Source organism: Malaya genurostris, chromosome 2 (genome assembly GCF_030247185.1).
Source record: "Malaya genurostris strain Urasoe2022 chromosome 2, Malgen_1.1, whole genome shotgun sequence".
NCBI lineage: Eukaryota > Metazoa > Arthropoda > Insecta > Diptera > Culicidae > Malaya > Malaya genurostris.
Window position 1 is genome coordinate 72,716,708 of NC_080571.1, and position 12,243 is coordinate 72,728,950.

Genomic DNA, 12,243 nt, shown 5'->3' on the forward strand with positions numbered 1-12,243 from the left:
CTTTGTGTTTGGATGAAATAAACAAGTTTTTGGTTGTCATAGAATCTGTGGCAGACAACTTCTGCACTACAGTTTCAGAAACAGTCCAATTTGTCTGTACAGTCATCAACTGTTTGTCTGTCAACTATGATCACACTGTACATTGTCACAGATAATCTGCACACTTTAACTGCATACAGATGGACAGTCAAGCCGATTTTGACTGCTTGCAGACAATTGCGAACCGATTACACTATGATACAGTCAAACTGCACAAATTTGTGCAGATAAACTGGCTAATGTAATCCTACCTTAAGTTATTTTCGTTGTTGTCAATCGTAACGTTTTTGTGTTTTCTGAGCTGTGATGACGGCAATCTAAAATTCAACAACGCATTAATCCTACGTATTCCCCTGCTGGGGGTCCGATCGGTTTTGTTATTGGACTATTTCAACGGAATTGCTATCACTCTTATCGAGAATTATAAGAACACATCTTATCATCTTGGTGCAGCGACTTGGTACACATTGATTATGAGCGGCAGTTGAATTTTGGAACGGTAGACGATTACTTTTATCTCAGTAATTGCTTGTCATTTCATTCATGTTGTTGTGTGCCGTACAAAATAACAAATGTTCCTAGGAATAGTGTTTCTTGTGATTGTACTGTTGGTGTTTAGTTATGGTTTGAAAGATGCCTTGCGGAAACGTTCCATCAAAATACCAGGACCAACAAAAATTCCCTTTATCGGAAGCACTCACATTTTTAACAACCGTAAACCTGAAGGTAAAAGAAATGTCACCAATCGTAAGTAGGACCAGATATTGTCGATTCGCTGAATTTCTGATCTGGTTGAATCTCTTCATTGGCTTAATACTTATTGTTGGGTTAAAAATGTACAGTATTGCAGAATAGAGTATATTACTAAAATTACGAAAAGACTACTGGTTTATATTTTAAAGTTTTTTTTAAACCTTTTAAATCATCCTAATTGTGCAATAATAATTTTTCTTGTCACTCGAACCAGTTTCATTAAAACATTTGTTTTCTTTCTTATTTAGAAAGACTATGCAATCACTGTGAAAACCGACTTTCGAAACGAGACCCGGAGAACCGATTTTCATATACCAATCGATTCAACTGGTGCTAAATCATGATGAAATTGCGAAAAAAAACGTACAATTATTTTATGAAAAATTAATTTCATGGTGTTTTTTTCGGGAAAACTATTTAAACTAAATTAAGTTTCAGATTAGTACTAAACTGCTACAAAAATCCGATGAGATGCCGCCATAATCATTATCAATCATAAACATCAAAATGCAATTCTACAGTCATTTAGAATACAGAACCGCCATTCAGCGACGACCGTAACAATTATTTTTCGTGAGCAAGAGACGCTCTCTTCTTCATTGTGGTTTAGAATTTGGACATACCAAAGATCTAATTCTCAGAGAGCAAACCTGCGAACCCCTTAAAAAGCAAAAATTAGATTTTCTGAATGGTTCTCTGAAAGGGATCAATATTCTCGAAAATTGACTATTAATCAAATGTGCAAGTGCGTCTATACTGTTCACTGAACTGATACCGCACGTTTTGACATTGGAATTCTATATAAGAATGAGAAACAGTGATCGGGACGCATCGAATCGAAGAAATAAAAAAATATAGGTTATCGAAACTTTAATAAATAACGAACAATGTATAATTTCCCATCTTTACCAAGCCGTAGTCATAGCTTCCCCTAAATAAGACGACAATTTCGTATGCATTAATTTTGTTTGCGTAGAATGGACGCGATCATTTAAACTTCTTCCCACAATCGGAATTAGTATTGAGTCGACTTGCATTCTGTGCGATTCGTTTTCAATTTTTGTCGTGAATACGACCTACTTTAATATGGGGTGCCTTTTCAAAATTTACTCCCTGAGAGAGTGATAAGTTTTTGATCGTGAATATCTCTTGTTGTATCGAACGTATCAACATAATTTTTGCTACATGCCATCGGAAATATGATCACAATTTTATGATAAAATTTTCAGTCGTGTGACATAATCTTAAATAATTCAAAATTGAACTTTTCTGAAATGTTTGGTATCAACGAGTTTAAAAGAGGAAAACACATGACGCTTGTTTGCCTTTCTCGTATTTTGAAAGCTAATAGCTCAGTGATCTGTGGAAGGATTTATATAATCTAACTACTAATAGATTCTAAAATTTTCAATTTGAACGTATATTGCAACAACATTGAAGTTTTCCAATAGTACACTATTGAAAAACCTGTCTGATTTGATCCATTTCAGCACCAGCCAATCAGAACGCGTTCTGTGGAAGAGTACAAAATATGTGCTCTGTGATTTGCCACTTTTTCTATCATTTTGTGAGCAACGGTTACAGAAGAAAGACACACACGAGAGTAGCATCGGGCTGGTCACACAACGAAACCACACCAGAAGCCTGCCAGCTGAAGTCATCAGTCGTCAAGGAAGAGCGGCTCAGTTAGGTTGTGGGAGCAACATTGAAAACTTCACGCTGAAATGCAGCGAGCGGTATTTAACTCATCACTCTCCAACACGAACGCATTCATAAAAGGGTCTTTTGAGAGCCACCATTATATTATTATAAAGAACTATACACTCAAACCTCCATTTACGTAATAATCGGGGGTTCGTAAATCGAATTATGACGTAAAAAAAAGCTTATGTTATTTGGAATTTTCAACGTAAAAAAAGTTTACTTATGTATATGTATTATTGGATATTAATAATATATTAGATAATTATGGAATGAAAATTATCAGTTTTTTCAGGAAAAGGATGTGATAAGTAGTATTAATTTCCAACATGGCGACTTCCGGTTCATCGATATTCGTTACAAACCATCAGAATAAAAGTATTTTCGGAACGGATTTTATGAGTACATGTCAGAAAACGATGTTTGAGGTGATTCTAAATTCCAAGATGGCGACTTCCGGTTTATTGATATTCCTTGAAAACCCTTATAATATGGGTATTTTTGAAACGGGTTTGAAGAGCATATTGTAAGGGTCCGACACATTAAGAATCACATCAAACATCGTTTTTCGACATGTACTCATAAAACCCGTTCCAAAAATACCCATATTATAAGGGTTTTCAAGGAATATCAATAAACCGGAAGTCGCCATCTTGGAAACCACTTCAAACATCGTTTTCCGACATCTACTCATCAAACTCGTCCCAAAAATACCCATATTGTAGTAATTTCCCTGGAATATAAATGAGCCGGAAATGATTTTCATTGTATTTATGCAAAAACCTCTTTTAACGAAGTAGGTTCGTAAACAAAGTTTACGTTATTTGGGATTTGGTTCGTTAAAAAAATTACGTTATTTGGGATTTTGTTCGTGAAAAGAGTTACTTAAAAAGAGGTAACGTAAAAAAAGTTTACGTAAACGGAGGTGTGGGTGTACTGGTTATTCAATAATATTTGTGTTTCAGAATGTTTAATGTAACTTATTTGAACTTTAGTTTAGGTGCATCGTTTCAAATTCTAGTAGTAAAAACGTGCTTAATCCACCTAGCAGTGAGATGATACCTTTTTTTCTCTATCCGCATGTGTTTTTTGCATGAATATTCTTCGGTGTTTCAGTTCTCGTGACATTATTTTAATGACCGTCGATTAAAGTGGCAATTTGAGATTTTAATCACTCATTACTATATAATATCGATACTGCAAATCGGATCGAATTTGAATCTAAAAGTGTGACAATCGATTGAACATTCCATGATATGTCGGAGTAAGTTCCACTTTAGAGTTTACGGTAATTTAAGGTACTTCCAGGGCCGGTTTGAATTTCAAAAAATCATCATTTTGTAATTCCAGAATCGGAAGTCAGAATTGGATAATATTAATTAATTTTGTCTTCGTAGATCTGGCTTTTTTTAGAAAACGATTGAGCTTTGAGAAACGATTCGATACTGGAACTGGAATCCGAAAATCGGTGTAGCCAAAGTCAGACAAATTCACCTGAGTAGTTTACATTTGTTTCAAAATGTTTGAAAATCAGTATAAACATCTTTGAGAAATCATAGTGCGAATTAAATCCGAATCGAAAACTGAATACCACTAAAACTGAAATAAGTTTATTTGGTTATCGACTATCCAAATCTGTAAACCAGATAAACCTGATTAATTTATGTGAAATAGACATTTTTATACTAATCATCCTGTATCCCCTAAACCGGAAGTTGGATCTGACTGAAAAGCCAGATGTTTTACAGGATCTTAAAACTTTTCATTTGAATTTTAGATCGATTCAGCCATCTACGAGAAAAATGGGTCCACAATTTTCATTTCGTTTCACATATCATCCTGTAGTTCCGGAATCAGAAATCGCATCCAAACATAATTCAGGAACCTTGTTTAGGAGCATACAAAGTTTCGTATGAATCTGAATTTGTAGAAAACGGTTGAGTCATCTCAGAAAAAAACGAGTGAAATTATTTGCCACACACGCATTTGCCGATCTCGACGAACTGATTCGAATGGTACATGGTTGTTATGTTATTCCAGTATTTATTGCTGTAAGTAGTTTTAATCAATATAATTATGAAATTGCTTTCAACTGGAAAATACTGCCATCATTTGGTTTACATATGTCATATTCGAACAATTATGTTGCCAAAAACGAACCGTGCTAAAATCGGTCCGAGGCAAAATGTTATGAAAAAAGTACAGTCTTTTTGGTACTTAGAAACAAATGTATGTGAAAGTATAAAAAATCGTGTTTTATGTTGCTCCCAAGCATTTCTTTGCCAGACAGCGCTCAAAACTTCTACTGCTGGAATAGGGGAAAAAGTCGCTTGCACAAAAATTTCGATATCTCTTTTAAAAATGGACGGATTTTAACAATCTATGGCTTGCTGGATAGGTATTACCATGCGGAATCTAAGTCTAGGAACATATTCTGTTTTCAAGGTCAAATGTGAAAGATACTGTCAAAAAACTGAAAATTTTGACATAAAACTTCGTATAACTCAAAAAGTAAACATCCGATCTCAAAACCATTCAAGAGCGTTCTGGGTGACGGGGAGACCTTTCATTTGCGACTAGTTTGATCAAAATCGGTCCAGCCATCTCTGAGATCTCGACCTCTTAAAGCTTGCTTCAAATAGAATTGGAACAAAGACAATTGCCTGTATTTCAGTTATTTGTTATTGTATTCAAGATCTTTTTTTATACAAATGTAGCGTTTTCTTCATACTTTTAATAAAAAATACGGATAAAATTATTCGTCATGGTTTCGAAGGAATTCTCGAATTTTTCCTGTAACACGGCTCAGTATGCGGCGCACACATTCTTCGTCCATCGTTTTAGCTATCTTATTCCACCAGGTCGTCATCTGATTGATGTCTTTGACAACCTTTCCCTTTGCCTTGAGTCTCCTCTTCATGATTGCCCAGTATTTCTCAATAGGGCGGAACTGGGGGCAGTTGTGTGGGTTAAGGTTTTTCGGAACAAACTGGACCACTTTCTCTGCATACCATTCTTAAACGACTTTGCTGTAATGACAGCTTGCCAAATCTGGCCAAAACATTACAGGACGGTCGTGGGATCGAATGAACGGCAAAATTCGTTTTTGGAGACACTCTATTTGGTATAGTTGTCTTATTTGTAACGAAAACTTTCGTTTTTTTGCCGCAGCTGCAAATGCCCGGCCAAATCATAAATTTTCTTGCAAATTTGTCGGCAAAAACAAATTTAAATTTGGCTGGAACATCCCCCCGAGCCGTTGCCAAGTAAAATGTTTGACCTGGGATTTGACCGAAGTCAGCCTTGACACAGGTTTCATCGTCCATCAGAAGACACCCGTTGAACTTGGTCAGCACCTGGTCATATAGTTTCCGAGCACGAATTTTGACCACACTATTCTGTTTCATGGTCCGATTTGGCTGTTTGCTAGCTCGATACGACTTGATTCCTTCCCGGAGTCGAGTTCTCCTCACGGTACTATGGGCAGCACCGAATTTTCTGGCCGAATCACGGTCCGACAGATTAGGATTCCTCTTAATCGTCTTCAAAATCTTACCACGCAATTTCCGGTCGTCAGTTCGACTCCGACGATCGGCTTGAGGCTTCCGAATCGTCGTCAATGTTTTCTTATACCGTTTGATAACGCGCCATACGGTATTTCTGGGCAATTTCAGCTGTTTAGCTAGACTAGATGCAGACCACAATGGATTTTCCAAATAACTGTGCACAATTTTTTTTTCCTACTTTCGGCTTCCATGTTGATTGTTTACAAAGTACAGTCGATTTTCGGAATGTCAAAAGTCATACGTGAAGCTGACAAAATTCCCGACACGTGGGGGCCAAGAACTTCCAAATCCGTCCACCAGGAGCGCCACAATATGAGCAAAAGTTTATTCCAATTCTAAATGAAGCAAGCTTTAGTTGACAACACACATACACACACACACACACACACACACACACACACACACACACACACACACACACACACACACACACACACACACACACACACTAACACACACACGGACATTTGCTCAGTTTGCCGAGCTGAATCGATTGGTATATGACACTCGGCCCTCGGGTATCGGAAATTTTGGCATTAAAAATGCCTTACTCTTCACTATATGGGGCCGGGTGTCAATTAAAAGTTTCAAAAATAGTCGTAACCTTTTTGTGTCATAATTTTGAACGTTAATAACTCGGTCATTTGTTAATGGATTGTTATAATTTAACAACCAATCGATTCGGAAACTTTTAACTTAAACATGTATGACGACGTAGTTTCAGTATTTCAATAGCATACTATTGAAAAATTGGTTAGAAGTGACCTATGTTTTCATCCACCAATCCCTGTTTTACAAAATGACGTCAACTTTTTGTTCGGCATAGAAGGCTTTGCGTCATGCATAAAAAACACCGTATCGTTATGCGTAGTATGAAGGGAAATCTATAAATATAGGCTGCACAATATTTCTTTGCCTAGTTGATGTTTGACTGTGAATGAAACAAGTAGCTCGTCCAGTGAGCTGATGACTGGATTGTATATACGTTCACTTGCTGGATTGTCGCTTTTGCATTATGTGCTGGTGTAATTTTCTGTTGTCTGCACAACACCGCTTCGTGTTCGCTTGAATATCTTATATATCATCTAGCTATTGAAGAACCGAATCAGCGTGGTTATCGGTTCTTTTAAAATATCCCATGTATTTAGCAAATTGTTGGTAGATTTTGCCATTAAAAATACCTTACACTTCGCTTCCCGAGGCTGGGTGTCAATTTAAAACATGCAAAACTAATCGCGTAACATTTTTCTGTCATAATTTTGAATGCTCATACCTCAGTAATTTGTTGATGGATTTATATAATTCAACAACCAATCGATTCGGAAACATTTAACCTAAACTTATGAGATAACGTCATTTGAATATTTCAATTGCATACCATTGAAAAATTGGTTTGAATTGAGTATTTTATTTTGGTTTTCTGGTAACTATCAGACCAGTTTAGAATTATCGGTGATAGATTTTTCGGATATAATTTGCAGCGCTTGTTCCTCGATGATTTGTTAATGGATTTTCCTCATTTAAATGATTCCAAAGCTTCAATATTGTAAGCTTAAAAATGTTTTAATTTGTCAACGGATCGGTTTGCATACCTAAATCTCCATTCCCATACGAACAAAACGGTGGCGCGAAAATGGATTCAGTATAAAGTTGTGTTATGATGATAATCATAGATACTTCTTCTTCATTATATGTGACTGAACAAGTTGTTGTCCCGCCAGGAATTAAACGCTTCAAAAGATTCAAAATTAAATTCTGAAACTTATCTAAAAGCGGCCTCCTCGGTTTGGTAGTATAAATGAGTTCCACAGGCTCACATATACAGTATAATTAGATGCAATATCATATAGTATCAAAGATAAACTAAAGGTAAGTTTACCTGCGATTTTACATGTATCGTTTGAATAGCAACCCTCGTAGAATTTGATTAACCGCCAGTTTCAGTTTAATCATTATTAGCTTCAAAACAATAAGCGTCTGATGGTTACACGCGTTGTAACTATGACAATGTTCATTCATGTGTTAATAACATCAAGTTACAATATGAACAAAATTTCTGAATTTTGTTGCGTATCCATTCCGTATATTCCGTATATGCCAAAGCGAAAATTAATGTAAGTAACTAAATATTTTATGCGGACTGTTTCACAAGTTTTCTTCCTCGTATTGTTGCCATATTATTTACCGACACTTTCCGAAGATTATCGACGATTTTGAAAAATGATTATTAAAATACACTATTACTGAGTTTACTGGTACAACATTTTTCGCTAAAATAAATAAAATTAATGAGTTTGTACGTTTCTCGAAGATTATTATCATAAAATAAATCAGTTTCATTTGTTCAGGTTTAAATCTTTAGGTTGTTTGTATCTAAAATTGAGCTTTCTAGTTCTAGTAGAATTCTAGTTAAAGGACGTTATTCAAAATCTTAACAATGTAAAAAATTGTGGAAAGGGATCAAAATTGAATAGAATTTATTATCAAGAAAGAATCTAATTGTAAATTTTATCATTCGCCAACAATCTAAGCGCTTAAACTAGAGCAAGTTTGTAATTAGTCAATTGAAAAAGTTTTTAGTTTAGTGTATCGTCATCATTATCATCTTTATTTTTGTATTTATTATGAAGACCCTAGAAACGTTCCATTTTTAATGTTATTGTGCTCGGTCGTGTCTTGAATACAACCCTCTAATTTTTTTCTAAAGTTTGAGCGAATTCTATACCTATTTTTTATATATAAATTAGGATTTATTGCTAAGATCGGATGTGATTTTAAGGATCCACATTGTTTGAAGACATTATACTGCTCGCTAGTTAGGCCTATACTTGAAAATGCTAGCATAGTTTGGAGTCCGTATCAACTAGCTTGGAGTTTACGAAATGAACGTGTGCAGAAAAGATTTGTTCGATTCGCTCTAAGGAATCTTCCCTGGCAAAATCCGCTAGATCTTCCACCGTATCCCGATCGCTGCCGTCTGATTGGTTTGGACACACTGGAACGGTGTAGAAAAATTCAGCAAACAATTATTGTTGCGAAAATAGTAAACGGCGACTTGACTCTTCGAAGCTTTTATCGAGTCTGGATTTCCGTGCATCACAACGGTCGCTACGTTCTACTAGTTTACTTCAACCGAGATTCCACCGAACGACGCACAGTGGTTCGAATCAATAAAAACGTGGACATAAATCAGTAGCTGCCAGACCGTTCTTTTAATGCATATAGTTGCTTTGAAGAAATTATTTACAAATATATACCGCGTAATTTGATCCTATCATTAATTGTTCATGGCCTACTTTGACAAAAAATGTAACCATAACTTTTTTTTCTGAAGAGATAGAAATTTTTTTTCTTCTACAAAGTTTTAGAACTATTAAAAATAATTTACTTTGTCAAATATACCAAAAGTCTAGGTCGCACCGTTTCGGATATACAAAGCGTTTTTATGGCAACCCCCTTAAAATGAGAGTTTTATTCATAAACTGTTTTGAGTTATTTTGTTATGCACACTTTGTTGTAGAATTTATAAAATCGCATATTTTTGTTGAAGATAGTGCATAGGTTTGTTCTTTCCTGGCAAAGTTATGCAACATTTTACCTTTTTTTTACCTAGGATAAAACCTTGCACCGAAGCGAAATATGCAACTTTATGCAGCTGATTTTTACAAAATTTGTAGGAAAAGATGTGCCCAATATCATAAAAAAAAATCTAAGTGGAACTCGGTGGAACTTTTTTTTTAGGTCTTTTCAAAGTTAGATTTAATTACTGAATTACGGCAACCCCCTTAAAACTAGTTTTCTAGTCATAACTTGTTTCGAGTTATTTTTTTATGCATACTTCGTTTGGAATAATTGTAGAAAATATAAAATATCATAATTTTGTAGAAGCTAATGCATAAGTTTATTCTTTTCTGGAAAATTTATGCATAATTTTACTTCTTACCTAGAAAACCTTGTGCCGAAGCGAAATATGCAACTTAATGCAGCTAACTTTTATAATACTTATAGGAGAACATGTACCTTATCCAATTTATTTTCCAATGAGAATATCTTGAGTACTCTTCGTGTGACTCATTTTCACTATGGCCATGCTGAAACCATGAATGGTTAAGAAACAGAGGGCGCACAGTGGTCCAAAACTGGAACAAGACGGTCACAAGTCTGTACTGACTTTCACTGATTTTTAAGAGCTAACGTGTCGTCGAAGAAGTTTTACAAAATTATATAACGCTTCTTTTGAAAGTAGCACCTTAATTTTTGTTAAGGGGGTAGTACCGATTTCGAGAAAAAAATAATTTTGTTTTTGACGAAAAAATTTTTTTTTCTATCTCATTTCAAAGAAAAAAACATTTCAAGTATTTTTGCTGAAAATATGAATAATGTAAAAAAAAATATTTTTTGAGATATTCGCTTTATTTTAAAAACAGTTTTTGCCTTTCTCTATAGAAAGGTATTAGAATTGCTGGAAAAACCGACTTTCGAACGGAGCCTCGGAGACCCATAGTGTTATATACCATTCGACTCAGTTCGTCGAGATCGGAAAATGTCTGTGTGTGTGTGTGTGTGTATGTGTGTGTGTGTGTGTATGTGTGTGTGTGTGTATGTGTGTGCACTTTTCGAAGATATTTGAACGCGCTCAATTTTCTCAGAGATGGCTGAACCGATTTGAACAAACTTGGGCTCGTTTGAAAGCTACTGTCGGGCCATTGATCAAGTTCGAAGATCAAATGGCTGTGATTTTTGGTTCAGGAGATATGATTCTATAAGTGACGTAACCGACAAAAAGCGTTGTATTTGAACGCGCTCAATTTTCTCAGAGATGGCTGAACCGATTTGAACAAACTTGGGCTCGTTTGAAAGCTACTGTCGGGCCATTGATCAAGTTCGAAGATCAAATGGCTGAGACTTTTGGTTCCGGAGATATGATGGTATAAGTGACGTAACCGACAAAAATCGTGCTATTTGAACGCGCTCAATTTTCTCAGAGATGGCTGAACCGATTTTAACAAACTTGGGCTCGTTTGAAAGCTACTGTCGGGCTATTGATCAAGTTCGAAGATCAAATGGTTGTGAGTTTTGGTTCCGGAGATATGATCGTATAAGTGACGTAACCGACAAAAAGCGTTGTATTTGAACGCGCTCAATTTTATCAGAGATGGCTGATCCGATTTTAACAAACTTGGGCTCGTTTGAAAGCTACTGTCGGGCCGTTGATCAAGTTCGAAGATCAAATGGTTGTGACTTTTGGTTCCAGATATATGATGGTATAAGTGACGTAACCGACAAAACACGTTGATTTTTACCGCTCTTATATATATAAGGGTGCCAAAATTTTGGGATCAACTCTATTTTCGTAAAGTTCTAGTGCTCAAAAGTTTAAGCACCTCGAAAAAAGTCTTCATGCAAAATTTGACCTAAATCGGACATGCTTAAGGGGTGCTGCCCGGTGGTAAAGGTTTGGCAATTTTCGATCTTGAAAAAGCACCATAGGGGGGAGTACATGAAATTTCCAAAATCGAAAATTTTTTTTGATGCCAAAACTCTTAAAACTGCATAAAACATCGAAATTTAGTGTCATCTCGAAAAAAAATTTTTTTGAAAAAATCAACTTTCTGGGACTTAGAAAAATTTTCATATTTTTTCTAAGTCCCAAAAAGTCGATTTTTTCAAAAAAATTTTTTTTCGAGATGACACTAAATCTCGACGTTTCATGCAATTCTAAGCCTTTTGGCATCAAAAATTTTTTTTCGATTTCGAAAATTTCATGTACTCCCCCCTATGGTGATTTTTCAAGATATATGAAAATTTCACTAAGTGGACTAAGAAGGCTTTTTTAGATTAGCATCACTGTTCTCATACAAATAGGCAACGCAAATGTCAAGCACTAGTTTGGAAAAATGATGCTGACTGTGTGTCATAAACACTGAAGCATGCTTTTGTGAACTACTCGAATCAATCTGAATCAATTGGTGTCAAAATTAGTATCCAAAATTATTTAATAAAAGTATGAAACATATTTTCATGAGACTGTTATGAAAGAAGAGAAAGGCATTATCACACCACTAGGTGGATTAAGAAGGGTTTTTTGGATTTACCTTTAGTTGTAAGTTCTAGCATATCAATTGCTTCCAGTGACAATTTCTTTCCAGTTTTGATAGGTTTGTAATAAATATTCGAAATCAGT

General features: G+C 35.4%; 1 protein-coding gene across 1 annotated transcript in view; it reads left to right on the forward strand.

The window, feature by feature from the left end:
* The first annotated feature begins 549 nt into the window (after window positions 1–549).
* Window positions 550–12,243, forward strand: part of LOC131428276 (cytochrome P450 4d2-like) — a 50,831-nt gene continuing 39,137 nt past the window's right edge. Inside the window, exon 1 of the mRNA XM_058592091.1 lies at window positions 550–765. Coding sequence (XP_058448074.1) covers window positions 612–765 — 154 coding nt within the window. The 5' untranslated portion in view covers window positions 550–611. The remainder of the gene's footprint in view (window positions 766–12,243) is intronic.